Raw genomic sequence first — 19,554 nt, 5'->3', positions numbered from 1 at the left:
TTTTGGTGTTGCTTCTCCTCATGGCTTACTATTTTCTGGAACATATAAACTAATTTTTGTTGGATGGGTGGAAGCTACAACAGGGTTGTGGCTTGGTGGCAGAGCACATTGCCATGTCTGGAAGTTGGGAGGAGAATCTTGGTGCATGGACTGCTTGGTGTGATTTGGTCCAAATTTGGACTGAACTGTGCCAAACAGTGTTCTCTCTATTTCTTTCCATCTGTGTGCAGAATGAATTTTGTGCTGAGCGGAAGTATCACGGCAGTGTGTGTTCATGTGCGTTCAGAATGAGGCCTTCCTGATTCAACCTGAGCGGGATCTAAAATCAACTGAGCGGACTTCAAAAAACTTGTGAGCGGGGAACACTGGTGCCAAAGCAAACCAGTTCAGTTGAACTGATCAGCTGGGCCAGTTGGTTCAATGAACCAGCTTGAAGCAGTTCATGATCAAACTGCTCAAACTGTTCCTGTTCATGGCGGTCCAGTTTGTGAGCGAAGCCAAGAATATTTGGTTTGTCTTTCTAATGATTACCTATAACATACTGGAACAAGTGCTTGACCCTTTTCTTTCATTCCCCTTCCCCATGCTATTTTAGAAAAAGAGTTTTGTTTATATAGAGTGGGTTGACTAATTTGCAGTTCACCTCCCCCATCATAAACAATTCTATTAACATATCCTGTTTCTCAGCTGTCACTTTTGGTTGCATTAGCAGAAGCATAGTAACAAAACTGTACTCGGGGATTGATGATGACACTTTTGCTATTGGATAGGAATTCATTAGTTGTAGCTACCACGTGAGACATCTGCAAAGAAGGAAAATTATAACTCTTAGATGATTAAATGGGCTATTTCTCATCAGGATAGTGAAATACACTGATGAAATCTCACTTGAAATACTGTGTCCAGTTTTGGCCACTTGGTTCAGGGAAGATGAATTTAACTTGGAATAAAACATAAAACGAGCAGAATTTCTAAAGAAATTGAGATTATATTGTTTAAGAAGCTGGAAGAGGTGGGTCTATTCAACAGAAAGTTGAGGAACAGTGCTAAGACAGATTTAAACATCTAACATAACTTATCATCTGCCTGAAGCTGTCAGAATATGATGCAGAATCCATTTCGCCCTTACCCTTGATATTTGGGGGGTAACTGGTTTCTTGGGAGTGAGGAAAAAGCTCTATAGATGCTCAAACACACCCTATTTACACTAATGTCACAAGTTCCAGGGCTGAAAACATTATGTGGTGCATCTGGACTCAAGTTGAATTCTAACATTATACCCTAAGAACAGACAATGAGTTAACAATAGAGAAGAGAAATAATTAACAGGAACTGGCATTGCTTCTATATAACATAACTTTTAGAAGTATAAATAATTTAATGCAATGCTTTAACTATATAAAAGAAAATTTATTCTTTTAATCTGGAGCATCCCTTGAGCCCCCTGCGTCCTTCTCCCTGTCCCCCAGCTCTACTGTACTGTGAAAACTGGCTCGCTTGCTTGAGTCACTTATACTGTTGAACTAAAATATATCTATAAAAACTGTGCAGCCATCACATGCCTTTTTTGCTCTCTTTCTGGTACTTTAAAGTGTAGGGAATGTAGTTGACCTGTGATGTGGCTGTGTATTTATTTATATATGAAGGCTCCTGCCTTAGGACAAGAGATTGGACTTGGTGCTCTTCAGGTCTCAGAACTGATTCTATGATGCATATATAGGTAGCGGCTTTCTCATGCTGAAACACACACACACAGAGTATCGGCAGCTGAACTGTCAGTACTGATATGAGCCATGGCTCATATCAGCCAGGCAAGCATTGCTGCTCCTCTCCCCCCCGCCTGCCCCTTGTCTCTGTGAGTGACCACAAGAGTGTGTCCCTTTCACAGAACCTTTTTCCTTGTTTCAGTCATGCTTTCCATTGCAAGGACAGGTGGCCATACTCCCACACAATTCTGGTGCTTTGGATCTGCTTCCATGTGAACTACGAGTTTGCATTAAGGGCCAAACAAACAAGACAGCAAAACGAACATGTAGGAAACCTGATTATTCAAATTTATTAACATCAAGATTATGCAATGATGCTGTAGATTTTTTATTAACAAATAGAAAACAGACTGTATACAACAGTGACCCCTACAGCACTATGCTTCCACAAGGTAAAAATGAATGTTCTCTCCAACATCACCAACCCGGGATTGTTGATTTCAATGCAGTTTGGATACATTGGATAATACAGTTAGAGACCTTTCCACCACCTTTATTTATAGAACTATGCACCTGGGAGAAGGCTGTAATCTCCCTGCCTTTAGTGCAAGTGAGATAATAAGGAATATTAATATATAGTTCCGTTAAATTAAGTCCAGTAGTCTTGCCACATTGGTTTATTAGATCATCCTGTCATAGTGGAAAATACAGTATTCTAATGACTTAAATGTTTTACAGGATAGCAGAAATTATAACTACACCCAGCCTCTGAGAACTGATTCCCTTACCTGAAGAACCCCAATCCCCCCTCCCCCCACAATAACCAAGGCACCCCCATTCTGGGTTTGTGTGTGCAGGAAGGCTGGACTTCCCAGAGTTGTGCTCTTTCACCTTGGAAGATGCTCTAACGCACTTGGTTGGCCATGATTGCCCAGGCAACAGCGCTTCAGGATGCTACTGGCAGAGAAAGGACTAAATAAATTTGTGTCTGTGGTAAGGTCCCTTTTGGGAACGTGTGTGTGTGTGTGTGTGTGTGTGTGTGTGTGTGTGTGTGACAAAAAATGCCACAATTGTTTTTCCCCCACCAAGAGAGGATCCCAGGCAGTGGGTCTCTCCCCAAAATGGCAAGTTCACATGGGATCTGCTGACAATATGAGGTCACTGGACACATGTCAATAGGACCAAGCATCTGCTAGCTGCTGAAGTCCCACCTGACAGACAGGCCTATGGAAAAGAAAAAACCTTTAGGAATAATCATTAGGTTGGCTCCAGCTCTGTAAAACTGAGTATTCTACAAAGGACTGAAGAGGGTGTAGAGGGGTCCCAGAGCTGTGAGCCGGCCACTCATATTAACTTGGGGCTGCCCGAAAATGGGCAGCACCACCACAATTGAGCCAACAAAAGGGGGGTGGAAAAAGCAAAAGGAAATTCAAACCCCACCACCTCCATTCTCCTGTTTTGCCTAAGCAAAACATTAAGACTTGCAAAAGAATTAAAAAAGAAAAGATATAAAATACTAGTTAACTATTTTACATATATAAAATATCCCATTCCATCCACCCAGTGACTCTCACCATGAAATGTTATCAAGGAGGGGAGGAGGGGGGGCATGAACAGAAAATTCATCTCGAGATTGGAAATGCTAGAAGCTGGTCCCACCTTTGGCGCTGTGGCAATGTTCCTAAATACTGTGGTCAGAACTGGCTGGTTGTGGGGAGGCTGTTGCCATCACAACAGCAGCAGCAGCAGCAGCATTAACTGCACAGATGGACTAAGAAATGGGCGGCTGGTTGGGAAGAACCCGTCTCTGCTCTTGGATATTCCCGCTGCAACTGGCCAAAAGCACTAGTTACGTTGCATAGTGATCAAAGCTGCCAAGGTACTCCAGTGCTGCCCGGTAGCACAGCTGATACTGGTCCTGGAAGAGGAGGAGGAGGAGGAGAAGGTATTAGGAGGATGCCTCTATAAAAGAGCCTGAGCAACTCGCCACTTCCATCATACCATGTTACAGAGATCACGTGTTACATGGGATTACATCACACAATGTTATGGAGGTGCCCTACAGCCCAGAACTGTTTTTGTTCTGAGAGGGGTAATTGGCCAGCATGAGACCAGGTACCAGATATAAAGAGGGGATGTTATGCCCAAGTTCACCATATTACCTACTTTCAAGTGTCAGCCAGTAAGGCTAGAGGGGGAGCTGTTTCACAGTTAAGCTGTAGCATGGGGAACAACTAGCTGAATTCTTGACGATGTGAGGCATGCAAGTACTGAATTTTTGGTTACCACACTTGCCATCTGGCATTAGCAGTATATTACCCCTGCAGTTCAGTACTGTACTGGGATGCTATCTGCATCATGAGAGTAAAGCACTTGCTGTACAGTACTACTACATTACTACACAGTTTCTACTCTTCCACTCATCCTGCCCTCCCAGCCCCACGGCCACTGGAAGACAGAGCCCGATATGCTTTGCAGAGGGCAAAGAACAGGCTGTCATGGCTGGCAAGAGGAAAAGCAACTGTGGGAGATCAGGTAGGAACGAGACCAATCCCTGCAGTTTCTCATCTTGGCTTCAAGGAGAACCTGTTGCCTCCTTCTAGTAAGCAAGACAGCTTCCCTTTCCTGTTTGTCTCCTGCAATGGGAAAAAGCAGTGTATGGATACAAAGAGCTGCAGTTCCCCCTTTTGTCCAGAAAGTAGCTTGGATTTCATTTTACTATTCCCACTGCATTCAAGCTAGAGCAGTTGGCAGTGAGAGTTCGAACCAGCTGATGACCATGAGTCTGATTCTTTGCAAATGCTTTCTGGTGCTATTCTTCTGTCTTCTCCTGTTGGCTAGCACAGTTGGGGGTGCGGTGAGGTTTGGGAGGTTAATACCTCACATCCCCTACTATCACTGCTGCTTCTACCAGCAAGGTTTTCTACAGGAAGAATATAAGACCCCCTGCAATGCTTTAAAGTAGTGCCAGAAGCTTTTTGTGGTAGTAAAACATTCTAGAAAGTTGTTAGCTGCCAGAGAGAGTGAATGCATCCAAAATGGCAACTGATGCTGAAAGAATACTTTTCCACATACCAGTTGACTGCTAGAGTTGCTAACTCTGACCAAAGTTCTGATCAGACACCAAGCTCCTTGCACCCCAGTTGGTATGCATCAATTTTTCCCACTCCCAACCTCCCCTTATGTGGTGATGCTGGCTGCTGGCATTGCCACTCTTACTTGTCCTGCTGCCTGCCTTTTGAAAAGCAGAAATAGAGCAGAAAGCAGTGAATGAAGGACCTTGCACTTCCCCCCACTCTGTTCCCAGCTCCATTCCTTGCAGGAGGAAGAGTGGCATGGGCACTACCACCGCCACTGATGAGTAGGGTAGGGGCTAATGGAGTGGCCAGTGACTAGAAGTGGTTACCCTGCCACAGTTCATTAGTAGCCAGGCCAGCCCTGCATTTGAGATGGGAAGAGCCAACCTGGCTCTTTGCAGCTATTTTGGTCACTGTCCCACACAATACACATTACGAAACCAGCTTCTCATCCCAGGGCCTCACGTGCCTTGCTTAGAGGATTACCACTCCCAGCAGGCTTCCTGCCAACCAGACCAGCAGCAACTCTTTACCCAGTAGCAAATTGCCAACATTATCCTATTAAGATCTCCCAGATTGCTTTCAATAGTCATAGACCAGGAGATCTATACAGATTAGAGTAGACTCCCAGCTAATCTGGGAGAATTGACAACACGATTGACTACCCTTTTGGGACTAGCATTTTATTCCTGGATGCAGCATATCTCAAGGAGAGACTATTGCCCATAATGAAATAGAGGTTCTCCAGTGTGGTCCATCAGTCTTTATCAAGTTCAGTGTTTCCCCATTTTAAGTTTTTAGATGTTTCAGAAAATGGTACATTTATCTTGTCTGATAGTTGCTTGCTCCAGCTGTAGTCTGCTGCTTTGTATCCAACCAACATCAGCATGAGAACTGGGATAAGGCCAATGGCCATAATCATATGTAATATATGCTCTAGTTATAGACAGAGCTTCCCTATGCTGGAAGCAAATGAAAGGAGCACTGTGGTCCAATTGGGCCTAACTAGAGTTCAAGTACAAAGTCCCACCCTAGTTTTCTGTGAAGACTGAAACAGCAGTGTGGAAGTGGATGTACCTCTGTCTGCACCATGGCTGGTCGCTGTGTCCTCAGGGTCTTCACGGTCTGGAACATGTCAACCACACCTTCATAGCGCATGCGCTCCAGTACAATGCTTAATGTGATGAATACACCAGTACGGCCGACCCCCGCGCTGCACATAAGAAAGAGAGGAAGATAAATGGCTGCTCTAACTTGAAGAGCTGAAGGCCCAAGAGATCACAGCCACAAGATGCTCCTGTATTCGAGTCCCTCAGAACAACTGCCACCCCTGTTTGTATGGTTAGTGCCATGTGATTATGACACTACCACATCTTGGAAATGGCTTCCATGCCTGGAAAGGTGAGGTCACCTATACAGTAGCTCTCAGACATCTTTGGTAGTCCCAAGTTCCTCATCACTGACACACAGCACTAAGTCGGCTTCTGTGGATAGCTTAACACCAGCACTTACCTGCAGTGTACAGTGATGGGCCCATCTTGGCCAAATTGCTCCTTGGTTTTATGGACTTGCCCAATGAAGTCAATGAAGCCTTCTCCTGTTTTTGGTACTCCCTGTTCAGGCCAGTCTGTGAACTGGAACTGCCGGATGGTTCTTGATTGCCCATCCTAGGTGTGAGGAGAAAGGAGCAAGACCATCATTTCCTGGCTCCTAAGCACAGCCTTCATGCTCAGGCCCAGCCTTCATGCTCAGCTCAGCCTTCATGCTCAGGCCCAGCATTCTGGCACCTGGGAGAACCTGAGGGAAGGCCAAGCCCACCTCAGCAGATTTCTTCTGCTGCTCATTGGTTGCTTTGCTTTGGGCCAGGATGGTATAGTTAAGCACAATGCTGCTGCTTCCAGATGGCTCAGCCCCTTGGCACAGAGACACCGATGCCCAGGCAATGGAGAATGCAGGATAATGCCCTTCTGCATCTTGGTACTTACAGTTTCTCAGCTGTGGTGAAAACAACTTTGGGGAATCCAAGATAAGACTGCATGGTACTTACTCTGGCATCTGTGACCTTGAACTCGCGCAGGATGTACTGAGGCATGTTGTATTCAGCCATGGGATCCACCACAAAGTATTGGTACCGAGCAGAGCGTTCTGCGGGCCAGTACTGATGACATTTCTCCTGAATGAGAGAAGAGGGATCATTACAGTCAAAATGGGTACCACTCCTTGCAGGCCCTGAAGTGTTGACAGTGACTGAAGCCAGGGCATGGCTGAGTGACAAAGTGAGGCTCCTCTCTACAACTTGTGCTGCTGGGTAGCACAGCATCTGCGGCTCCATGCTCTAATCTGAGCAGCAAATCAAATGATGTGTTTCCTCCCTTCTGGCACAATATGATTGATTAGATTCGCCTCACTCCTTCCATGCCTCCATTTCTCATGACTTCCTGATGAGCAATCTGCTTGCTATCCCATACCAAATTACCAGAAAAGCTCAGTTCTAGCCCCAGTGGTCTCATTTTACTGGCTTTGGGAAAATCCACAGGAACAGTGACCAGAATCAGATGGTTCCCCTTAAAGCTTGCCGGGGGGCGGGGCAGATTGAGCATTTTAATGGTTGTAGAGGAAGCTCTTTTGGCTCACCAACCAAATTGCATCAGAGCCAGCCTACTGTGTAATAGACGACTTGGTGCAGTGAGTTTATGGGGAAGAAAGCAAAGTAAGGTGCCTTAAATTTGCTGCCCCAAAGACTGAACAATGCACCTGGCCATGGAACCAGCCGACAAAACAGACTTAGCAGCAATCTTTCCCAGAGCTCAGAGTACTACTTACTCGTCCCACTTCTCGCAACTTTGTAAGCATCACCACAATGGTGGAATTGTGCTCCCACAGCATCCGCCAGAAATCCTCTGTGGTTTCAGCCAGAGGTCCCTGTGTAGCAATGTAGGCCTTCTGCTGCCTGCAGTGTAACAAACAATTCAGAGAGGGGGCTGATTCTGGCACTTCTGAGATAGGAATAAAGGGATTAGCAGTTGAGTCCAAGGAGCTAGACCAAGGTATATTGTGTGTGTGTGGGGAGGTGTGAGGATTGGGACACACACCTTCACCTCTGCCAGCATTCACATCTAGCCCTGTCTTTTTACTGTACTTGCCCACAGTCACCTGATCCACCATAAGATAAGTAGGGCTATTCCGTGTTCTTTGATAGAAGCAGGGTAATCACACAAGGTGTAGTGGTTAGAGTGCTGGACTAGGAGCGGGGAGACCTGGGTTCAAATCCCCATTCAGCCATAATACTTGCTGGGTGACTCTGGGCCAGTCACTTCTCTCTCAGCCTAACTTACTTCACAGGGGTGTTATGAGGAGAAACTTAAGTATGGAGTACACCGCTCTGGACTCCTTGGAGGAAGAGCGGGATATAAAATGTAAATCATCATCATCATCAATTGGCACCCTAGGTGCAATCCCAAAACAACTTGAAGAGCACCTCAACACCATAGGGGCCACAGAAATCACCATCAGCCAATTACAAAAAGCAACTTTACTGGGAACAGCCTATATTCTGCGACGATATCTATAACAGCAACAACACTGACAATAAAATCCAGCCATCCCAGGTCCTTGGGAAGGACTCGATGTCTGTATAAAACAAACCAGTCAATAACACCTGTCTGACTGTGTAAACGATAATAATAATAAATTCAATAAGTAAGGACTTCTCAGCTAGACAAGAGGCATGTCTGACAAAATGGGGTAATCCATTCTATACAAAATGCTAGTTAAGATCTTCTAAAATTCATACATTGGCTGGAGATCATGTCTGGTGATGTGTTGTAGCTGTTCTAGGCTTGTAACATCCTCCTGGGTGCATTGAGCTATGCAGGAAAGTCCCTCCTGCAAGAAGTCCAGGCAGCAATAGGGTGCATAATGGACATTACTTCAAAAAGTGGAATTTCTGCTGTCAACAAAATCTAGCTGCATTGCTGACAGCAAGGAAATCAGACACTGAACAAATAGGGTGCTGTCATCCTCATGAATCCTCTGTCACTGAAGTCACTGAAGGCAAAAGTGGGTATCTAGTTTCCAAAGTGAAGCTAAGAATGCAAAAATCAGACTGATCATTGTAAAGAGGAGCTGTGACATCTTTATGTCACCACTGTGGGGCACTACAGACTCTTGAATATTGTCCTAGGCTCTTAGCCTTATCTGCTCTCATTTAATCTCTCCACTGGTGCTAAAAATTAATGAATCTGTAGTAGGACAGCTGTAATGTGCGGGACAGGGATGGAAGCTGCTCCGAGGTAGATTTATAAGACATCATAAAAGATGGGAGTGGAGGGGGTGCTGAGGTGGGAGAAACAAAGGCGCTAATAAAGATGCAGCTTCAGAGCTGTCTATAGCACCTTGGGCCAATTGATCTCTTTAGATAAAGTGGAGAACGATTGCTCACTTCAAAGGGAAGGATGGGAAGAGATAAACAGGGGCCTGCAGGGACGGTAGAACATGAAATGCTACCACCTGCTGCTTGGCAGGCATTTTGACCAGCATCCTCTCCCAACAGAAGCAGCTCTGTCACAGCACCAGACACATGGAGGCAGCAGCTCCAAAACAGCCTGGATACTTGAGATCTGAAATAGAAGAGCAGCCAAGCACTCATCTGCTCTGTCCCCAGCCCTGGCATCAGGCTCTCATGTTTGTCACTGAAAACCCTCCCCATATTGCTATGCTGAATGCCACTCACTCACCTCTTCTAAGTCATCCTTAACACTGCCAATTTATTGCTGTTCTTGCAGCTTTGTGAGGTGCCTTGGAAGAAGTAAGATGGAGGGCAATGCTTCCCCCCATGCAGAGGGTCCTACCCTCTTCAGTAGCGATGTGCAGAATGTTTCTAGCTCAAAACATTCCCATTTGAAACGGGCTCCCACGCATGCACATAAACCAGACCAATGTGGGTGGGGCAGCCTCGGTGTGAGATGCCAGGCGCTGCTGTTCATGGGGGGCTGAGCAATAACCAGGTAATGATTGTTTCTCGCCACCCACCCTGGCACTGCCCTCATGGACCGGAACACTCAAAAGGCTCCAGCTCAGAATGGGGCCGTCGGAACAACCAGCTCAATTGGTTGTTCTGACAGAACGTTCCAAGGAGTTCCGTTCCGTGCACATCCCTGCTCTTCAGTGATCTATAAATCCATACAATCTTGGCTGAAAAATAAGACATAAAATAACAGAGTAGGCAAGCAACTTTGGAGATAGGTTGGCTGTGCCAGGAGACATGCATCTTACCTTCCAAATGACAGAATGCATCACTGGGTGCAACCTACAAGAAAACTCTCTTTCTAGTAAGATGTTTCCCAGTGCCAGTAGAGGGGCAGACTTGACCCTAGACCAGGCCAGCTCAACTTTGCCCCCCCTCCAGATGTTTTTGGACTACAGCTTCCATAATCCCCAGCCACAGTAGCCAATAGCCAGGGATTATGGGAGTTGTAGGCCAAATCTGCAGGAGGGCCTAAGTTGAACAGCCCTGTCCTAGACCATGCTCAGAACCCTTATCTTGTATATCTAATAGAAGTGCCTCTCACTTTTTAATAAGTATGAGTTCCTTGGGCTTATCTGACACTGCTATGCAGATGCATGATTAAGGCTAGATCTGCTGTTGGCCCAACAAATCTCATGGGAGCAAGAACTGGGAAGGTGGAATAGATAGTAGACTCGTTCACACAACCCTAAACAGGGTCGGAGGAGTGCCAAGCCAGGGTAGGAGAGTCGGATGTGCTCTGATCAGCAATCATATGACCCCAAACAACAGAGTAGGTGGAGGGGGGAGTGATTGTGTGTGAGGCAGAAGCTGGACAGTATGGGTGCCCCCTGTCCTCTCTGAAGAGAAGAGAGCAGATCCTATTTTGTCCCCAGCATTTTATTGAGGGTGGACGAAATCCCATCTTACCCAGCTCCCGCCTCCCACTCGATCATGCTCCCCTCCCCCCCTCCTCCTCCCTTGATTTTTGAGTTCACACAATTGTGGATCGGGAGTGTGCACAGCTCTCGTATCCTGGCTGGACATTCCTCTGACCCTGTTCAGGGTCATATGAACGAGCCTAGTGGCTTGCTATCAGTGACTTGGCTGGAAAAAAGAGAATACAGGAACCATTACCTGTCATTCTCAGCAAACTTGCCTATAAAGCCTGAGACTATTGCTGAGGCTAGAGAAATCGGAGGTAGTTTCCTAGCACAATGATAGGTACTCAGGGGCAGCCAGCTTGAGACTGATTGAAACTCAGGGGCAGCCAGCCCATGGCCCCAGACAGAAAGCAACTTACTATGCTCTTATTGCCCGGACACTATTTGGTGGAAGTTATTGGCTTAGAGAGGAAGAAGTACAGCAGCATTATGGAAGCAAGGTTTGGACACGGCTTGGAAGAAGGGCTTTACCTGTAGCCATCAATGAAGCTGGCATTGATGTAGTCTGAGCCCTCGACACCCCGGATTGGCTGCAGGCAAACCCGTGTCAGCTCATAGGGCATGATGTTCACCAGACGGTTTTTGAATTTGTTGCATGGGAGGTTGGCACTGATGAATCGTGAGGTATGTGCTTTAGAGTTGGCAAGGAGCTGTGAGGGGAGGAGAGGTTACAGATCAGAGCTGTACTTAACTGCTGGGAGTAGCCAGGCGCACAATAACATGTACATACAGTGCTCTCTCTGATACAGAAAATGACTGAATTAGGGGACAACAGACCCAGCATGCTCGGAGTCAGTTGGATCCTGGCAGGGCTACAAATGCTTTCTCTCGTTGAAGATAAGGAGCATTCCCGCCCATCCTAGCCACCCTGAAGATGGAGAATGTCCCGCTTATCCTGGCAACGGTTTTGAGCCAAGAAGTACGGATGTCACTGCTGCGGTCACAGTCCATGTTTTAGGGCAGGAGTAGGCAACGTGCAGCTCTCCAGATGTTGCTGAACTTCAACTCCAATAACTCCCAGCCACAATTTCTTACGGCTGGGGATGATGGGAGTTGTAGTTCAGCAACATCTGGAGAGCCACACATTGCCTCCCCCTCTTCTAGAGGCTTGGCTAGGGCCTTGCCACACATTATGTAGAGACAAACGGGGGTTGTCACTGTGTGTAAGCTCAACAGGGGTATGCAGCCAATCACAGCTGTGCTACTGTCGTTTCTCCCATTGTGGTGAATGGGAGTAACACTGGAAGTGCAACCGGTGTCCTCCCCAGCAGCACCACTGCTTCTGTGTCCACAGCAGTGGTGCTGCAGTACCCTGCCATCCCTGTGGAAACTGTGCACTCACTGTGTACAAGCAGTGAGTGCATTTATGCTTGACACGTTTACTGTAGGTGCACACTTCAAACCATCTTAATTGTAGTCGTAAACAGTTAACACAAAGAGGTTCTAAGATTTGGCTACAGTTGTGCAGGGAAGCACATAGGGTCATTCTATCAGGTTGTGCCCTTTCCTGGGAGCATTCTTCATTGGTTCTTTGCATCTCAACCACACTCATTCTAGCATCCCTGACCCCAGACACTCATACCTTCTTTCTCTGAGCTCCCCTTCGTCTTCTAACTCCTACTGGTGATTCTTGAGCCGTGGCTGAAACATCCTGTACTTAGAGGGTGTTGCTCAGCAAAACAATGGAATTCTCTTCCTTGGGATGGCCACCAGTTTGGATGGCTTTAAAGGGTTTGTGGAGGACAAATCTATCAATGGCTACCTTCAGGTTGAGAGGCAAGAGAAGTCTGAATATCAGTTGCAGGGGAGCAAACAGCAGGAGAGGGGGGCATGCCCCTCCCCTACCTGCTTACTTGTCTCCCTTTGCTGCCACCAAGAGAGAAGAAGGTATGGAGAGCGAGTGCTGGCAGCTGCTGCTCCTCACCACTGTCGACATCCACTCTCTTCCCCACCCTTTCTCTTGGAAGTGAACAGGAGCCACCGTCACCACCATGACCAGCTCTTTCAGAGTGCGTGAGCAGGCGGCAGCAGAGGCTGCTCCTGCCACTCACTTCCTGGCCTGTCCACCCACCCACCCACCCACTCACTCAGGAGTGAGAGCAGACAAGTGAGCAAGTGGCGACAGCCATGCAAAGGAGCAGCATTCACTGCTGCGTGCTCACTTGCTTGCCAGCTCTTGCTCTCTGGACAGGCTGAGAGCGTCTGCAAGCGGTGGGAGCTACTGCTGCCGTTTGCTCACTCAGGAACAGCAAGGAGCAGAAGCAGCTGCCTCACCCTCTCTCTCTGGGCAGTGGTGGGGATTGGGCCTAAAGGGAGAGGGTGAACAAGTGTGGGGGCTAGGGTGGCAGGGAGGCTGCGCACCCCCCAAGGAAGTCTTGCCCAAGGGCTTCCCAAAACCTAGAACCAGCACGGTTCAGAGCACAGAGGCAGCCCTGTTTCACCTTGTGCTGCCTGCACAGAAAGTCAATATTTTGATTCTCTGGCTGTTGTTTTGCAAGAGGCTATTCCCAAGGTAGACCAGGGCTTCCGCAGTCTGCATGCTTCGCTGGCTCCCCACAGGCACGATCTTCCCACGCACGCCTCTGCTGTACAAATGCATATCATTGGAGTAGGTGGGCATTAGCAAAGCATGCAGCCTGCATCAAGGCTGTAAGAAATATTGGTGAGAAGCTGCCAAAAATGTGGGTGGTGGGTGCTGGCAAGCATGCACATTACTGGCAACCAGGGACTTTACACTCTTACACTGTGGCTGGCAATACGCCAGCCCAACCTGATCGTGACCCTGCCTCTCCTCCTCCTCCTCCAAACTAGGGAAGAGTAAGAGTGGTGTAAGGCTGGTGACACTGGAGCTGTTGACATCTCAAGTATTTAAACTAGAAGTGTTTCTAGGGAAGTTGTTCATAGTGACATCAATTATCACTAATGCCCAATCTGCATCTAATTTCGGATGCAGCTCCAGCCACTCTGCAAAGCAGTGCTGCTGAGAACTTCACATCAATCTGCCTTTTTATATCTTTCCCAGAAGCTGCCAATCCGGGAGGGAAATGTCGATGACACCCATCTGCAATTCAAATGTATTTTAATCACTTCCTACCTGGTTTAGAAATTTACAAAAGAATCATTATCCCTAGAAAATCTGCATCTCCCTTCAACCCAGGAATCGACTCCTCAAAGTAGCTCACAGATCTGTGGGGGATGACAGACAGGGGTGCCAGTTCTAGCCAGGCAGTCCCAACATCTGTAGGAAACACTGGAAGGGCTCTTCAGCTCACCTTGAACTCCAGTTCCATTGCTGTGACACTCTCGCCCGGAGGTACCTGACTCAGCTTCTGGATATGGGCAAAGAGGTTGCGTGCAAGCACCTCGGTGTTTCCACAGGTGGCTGCCTCAAGCAAGGCTTCATGGATGAAGATATACTGGTCCTCAGTTTGCACCATATAGTTTCTCTGTGAACGCATGCATGTCACATGCCCATAGATGTCGACTGTCTTCTCATGCTTCATCCTCTCTAGCATGGCGTCAATTACGATGAAGCAGCCTGTCCTGCCCACACCAGCACTGTGAATGCATGGAACAAAGCATGAAAGAGTGCTACCTTCAAAGTCAAACCTAAGCATAGTCCTTACTATACTCTGCTCTGCCTGCAAGTTGCAGAAACAGAATAACCTCAAGGTCACAGCACCCACCTTCAGTGCTCTTAGGAGAGTCTTAAGGGAGGCAGCTTGAGACTTGGGAATAGAGCACGTGCAACATAGGCTACTGGGATCCTGTGCAACATCTCCCCGCCCTGTTCCTAAGCAATGTCCTCTCTTACAAAGCCAGCGAGCCCCAACCTTCCTCAGTGGAGGCAGAGCTTTGCCATTTGGAGCCAGCAACGATGCTGTTCCCAGAGCACAAACCAGCACGACCAACAGATGTGATGTCTGACAAGTAAGAGCTCTGCAGCAGGACATCTCTTTGCTGCTGCTCACGTCAAATTCTTAACAGGGTTTTAATGGGAAGAGAGCGTGTGTTAATTATACACCACTCCCATCTGAACCAGAGCATGAAGGGAGAGCATTAAATACCGTTTCTAAGGAGTTTGTGAGAGCTGCAGTGATGAAGTGGTTTGTTCAGTAATAGTTCCCACTCAGCTGCAAGAGATAAATCACTGGCCAGATAAGATGCTGATTCCTAGCAACAAATGTTTGTGGCTGAAGCAGTCATTTCTTTCCATTCCAGTGTGCAGCAAGTGTGTGTGTGTGTGTGTGTGTGTGTGTGTACATGTGTATATATGCATTTTTATGTATAGATGGAATGATGCCCATGTGTTCTCAAGTTGTGAATGCATGTACTGGATATCATATGAACGTTTGAGCATTAGGTTTGGATTATGCATGTCAGTCTTCTGAATTATGTATGCCTGGTTCTGGGATATTTAATCTTATTGTGATTCAGTTAGAACTTCTGTTTTAAAGACCAATATATTTAAAGTTTATTTTTAGATTTCATTTAAATACATAGGAGCTAACTTAAGCCTTCAGGATGAAAAGGGATATAGAATCAAGTCAATAGTATAGTAATAACTGTATTTATTATGGGTGCCGGAGTGCATGTATCTTATGTGTGTTGTATTGTGTGTTTGAATTATCAGTATTCTTGCCATTGGATGCACATATGGAATCCCCATTGGAATTTTGCCCCTCACATCATTTTCATAATATTGTTGCTGTTACTCAGGGAAAATAGCAAACTAAGAGTTGCTCTAATTGCACTACCTGTAGGTGCTGCTTAGGCTAACAAAGAGACTATAGTGCCAGTGCAGTGGCTTCTGCAGCAGCAGAGTGACTGTCAAGCCAAGTAGTGTACCAGTGCCACAATACAGAGACTGGCAGGCCCTCACCCTCCTTTCACAGTGGTAGGCCACAAACACACGTGTCCCCTAGGTGTAGGCATCAGCCTTACCTGCAGTGTACAACCACTGGCCCGGCATCAGGAGGGTTGCAGGCTTTCACCCGTCTCAGGAAGGCTAGGATAGGGGTGGGGTATTCTGGTACCCCATGGTCTGGCCAAGCCATAAACTGGAACTGCCGCAACTCCCGCTTTTCACTGGACCCATTCTATGGAAGAATCCAAAAGATGAGAGCTGGTGAGGGTGAGCAGTGGGCTTCATTAATTTCATGATTTAGCACTCACATGCCATAAACTAATGAAGGATCTTGCACATACAGCACCACAGGATTACTGTATATCTACTCTCGACATGTACACATTTCTCTGGCCATTCAAATCCTCAGACTTAACCTGCATGGACTAGCACCCTGGCCTCCATAAACACCTCCAAGTCTCCACTTCCCCTTCTGGGCAAGTTGCATGTGAAGACCAAGAACAATCTGACCACCTGCAGTCATGTCACACCATCCATCCAGTCATTATCCAGTTCTCAAGCTGGGCTGGTTACTGTGTCCAAACTGAGACTAAACTCAAGATGCTGGATGTGACCGTAGACAAAGAGAGAGAAAGACTGGGTTGGAGGTGAGCTCACAGCTTTTGGATTATGGTTCTCTGATGCCTGAAGAGCCAACAAACCTCTCTGCACCCTGTTCCAAAATTAATGGGAGGAAACCTGCGTTGAACTTGTGTATCTAATTGACCAGCAGACTTCCTGGGTGCTTTCACAAGACTATGACTGCTCACAAATTTCCTTCATCCTGTACCTTATATAGGGCAAATGTCCGGACAGTATAGGTGGCAAGTTCAACAGTGTCCAGCAATGTCACCTGGATCAATCCATACGTTTCTGTACCACGGCCTGGCCAATACTGGTCACACTTTACCTGGAATGAGATATAGGAGAGAATGGGTCAGTGCCTGATATGTGGCTCTCACTGGGTTTTGCATATGTCTCTACTATGCTTCAAATGCAGAGCCAGATCTCTGCCCCCACCCCCAAATTCTCAAATAGCAGCTGTACTTAACTAGGAGACAATGGCTGATGGGAGCTCACGAGCGGTGTAAAAATGCAAAACACTTCCACTGGATTTGGTCTAGACTTACAGAGCAAATGAATATTTTTGTTTTGTTCTGTACTTCAAAGACTGGATGGCCAAACACAGAATAAGAGAAGTCAAGATGCTAGCTGCTCAAAAGCAGGAATGAGGAACAAAGGATGCTAATGGGTAAGAGGGAGAGAAACTGAGAGAAATGGTGAATTCAAAAGCAATTTCTTCCCCTGTAATTTTCTGTCCTTTTCCTGCTCTTTGAGAAGATTGGTAGCTGCAGACAAGCATACTTATCTCTCCTCCCCCTCAGTGGTGAGTGGGCAAAGCTTTGGGACAGCCTATAATCCACTGCTTGGGAATCCACTAGGATTCCTGCCAAGAGGGTCACTGGTATTGCCCCAGTCTCTAGGGGCAGGTCCTCAAAGCAAGCATGAAGCAGATTTCTAAGGGGCAGCAGCAGGGAGATACAGTGTGAACTGAGCGAAGCCAAGCCAGGGAAGAGGAGGAGATCCAGTTGATTCAAAGCAGCAAGCCTAGGATCAACAAAGCTCCCAGAGAACCAAATTGAGGTTCTATAATGAGCTGCTTATGGCTGGCTTATCAAAACAGGCCCTGAAAAAAATGTACATCTTGGATCCTTCTGCCTTGATCCAAATGTATGTGCCTGTTTGTCTTTGTGAGTGCTGGGAAGAACTCCTTCATCTGGGTGGCTGAGAATGCTATTCTCTGCTAAACAGAGTTGACCTGTTTTGCTAGGAAAGTCCCATAACAGAAGATGCCTCAGACTATGATGCCACATTGCGGCCACTCATTCTGCCATAGCTCTTTATTATGAGTCAAAGATAAAGCACTGGAATTAGAGTGGGTGCCTCCTCTGTAACTCCACTAGGGACAGCTCAGTCAGCTGGGACGAAACCCTTCCTCTTTTCATTCTTGTTCCACTGAGAAGTACTAGCACTAACATCTTTCCTTCCCTCTCTCTGTGGGCTCTACTTAGTACTTATTGCCCCCTACTCTTTATCCAAGATAGGTGAAGTTGGCAAAGAATTTGTCCTGCCCTTACCCAATTCTTCTTCCAAGTGTTTCCAAATAAAATTCCATTTATGTCTGTTGCTGTCACTCTCCCCACCTCCACCCCCCTATTCATAAGTGCCAGCATTTCAACAGACTTCTTGAGCTCTGCTTCCTATTCTGCCTAAACTTCTCTCGCTAAAACAGATCACCTTCATCCCCGCCCTTCACAAGGGAGAATGAATGAAGATCATCTGAGTCTGTCAAGAAATAGTAAACTTAATTATTAACTGTGTGTGTTTACAGGGAATGTGGAGAATGTGGAATAGCAGCCTAATTAAAAATCAATGGTGTTTGCCTTAATTGAAGACACTTTTCATGAGTGGGCTTTGTTAACCATTCCTGGAGAAGAGATGAAAGAGCATCCTAGAGCCTGAAATGGTTCCTTTGGATGTAACTTTCTTTATTTCACAATAGTTGCTTCTCTCAGGACCTGTCCTTTTTTCTGTGCTTGGGTTTGGTTGGATGCTTGTGGAATTGGGGATTGTGTAGAGCAGGGATTCTCAACGTTGGGCCCCCAGATGTTATTGGACTTCAACTCCCATAATCCCCAGTCCCAGTGGCCTTTGGAGATGATGGGAGTTGAAGTCCAATAACATCTGGGGGCCCAACGTTGAGAATCCCTGGAGAGGAACCAGAGTCTTGGCTCCTCTCAGGCCACTAAGTGTGTGCTTAGTGAGGAAAGCCTGCAGCTTGGCTGGCTTTTGAGCTCCCTATAACAATGACACAACTGGTCAGAAAGAGTGTGGGCCCTGTGTGGGTCCAACAGCCTCTTCAGTGAGTCTTTCCCTTTCCCCACCCAACTCTGGGGAAACTGTGTTGCTGTATATGTACAAACACAAAACAAACTTTGAAGTTATCTATCCTGGGGTTTAATAGCAGAGCACTGGCTGGTAATTGAAAATTATTTATTCATGACCAGATAAGAGTCACTCACATTTTCTGCCAAATTTACCCATAATGTTTATGCCCCATTTTCAAGCTCTGTAAATTTTATGCTGAAGCTGATGCACGATGGCACTAAACCAGATAAGAGAGTCTTTCTTCTGGCATCGCTTGCTTCTCATTAATGTCAGGAACACGCTTACAACCTGGAAATTCATTTACTACTGGCAGTGCCCAATGGCTTCCTCAATTGCTGGGAGAGCAAGGAGATTTCCCCTTCATACAGGTGCAACACATAGAGAAGGGCTGGTTTAGAAGGCATTGAAGCCAGGCCCTTAGGAGGATCCACCCTAAAACTTGAATCTCACAAAACTGAGGGCAAAGAAGGTGAGAATTCTCAAATATACCTGGGATTGATGGACCTTTTTATTGACCAGTGTAGAAATAAAGAGTGCTAAAGAAGTCTCTTCTGGGAAAGAATGGCCAGGCAGTCTGGGCTAGTTCTCCTGCATAAATAGGGCCCTGGGAGGCTCAGGAGAAGAGGAGAGTTTGCAGATTCTGCTGCCAATTGTGAATGCTTTGAAAGCAGTGAATGATTGGCTATATGCAGTGTCTATGTAGTGCAGAAACATGAAATGGTAAGGATGATGTGTGCCATCAAGCTGGCAGGACCTGTAGGCCACAAAAAAACCAAGGCTCCTGACAGCATTTTCCTGCAGATTGCTTTCCATTCACAAGATCTGGAAAGTGTTTGAAGCACTGAGCTTCTTGATGGTGAAGTCTGAGGCAAGAGTACCTACAGACAGTATTGCTGCAGAGAAAGTAGTTGACATCTGCTAGCACTCATTTCAGGCAAATGAGTTTGCAAAGCTCCTGGGCTGAGAA

At 46.6% G+C, this 19,554-nt stretch overlaps 1 protein-coding gene across 25 annotated transcripts in view; it reads right to left on the bottom strand.

Annotated features, from left to right (window-relative positions):
- Nucleotides 1-2,033: 2,033 nt before the first annotated feature.
- PTPRF (protein tyrosine phosphatase receptor type F) overlaps nt 2,034-19,554 on the bottom strand; it is a 759,513-nt gene continuing 741,992 nt past the window's right edge. For 24 of the 25 annotated variants that reach the window (XM_053244735.1, XM_053244734.1, XM_053244731.1 and 21 more), the window contains 9 exons: nt 16,429-16,548; nt 15,677-15,831; nt 14,005-14,290; nt 11,204-11,382; nt 7,607-7,733; nt 6,831-6,956; nt 6,296-6,450; nt 5,861-5,996; nt 2,034-3,624 (listed from right to left, as the gene is read on the bottom strand). In XM_053244735.1, coding sequence (XP_053100710.1) covers nt 3,556-3,624; nt 5,861-5,996; nt 6,296-6,450; nt 6,831-6,956; nt 7,607-7,733; nt 11,204-11,382; nt 14,005-14,290; nt 15,677-15,831; nt 16,429-16,548 — 1,353 coding nt within the window. In that variant the 3' untranslated portion in view covers nt 2,034-3,555. Of the gene's footprint in view, nt 3,625-5,860; nt 5,997-6,295; nt 6,451-6,830; nt 6,957-7,606; nt 7,734-11,203; nt 11,383-13,826; nt 13,919-14,004; nt 14,291-15,676; nt 15,832-16,428; nt 16,549-19,554 lie in introns of those variants that run through there. The other variant, XR_008305992.1, reaches the window with a different exon arrangement.

The sequence above is a fragment of the Hemicordylus capensis genome, chromosome 4 (assembly GCF_027244095.1).
Source record: "Hemicordylus capensis ecotype Gifberg chromosome 4, rHemCap1.1.pri, whole genome shotgun sequence".
NCBI classification, from domain to species: domain Eukaryota; kingdom Metazoa; phylum Chordata; class Lepidosauria; order Squamata; family Cordylidae; genus Hemicordylus; species Hemicordylus capensis.
Note: the sequence above shows the minus strand (reverse complement) of the source record. Positions and strands in the feature narration are given on the sequence as shown.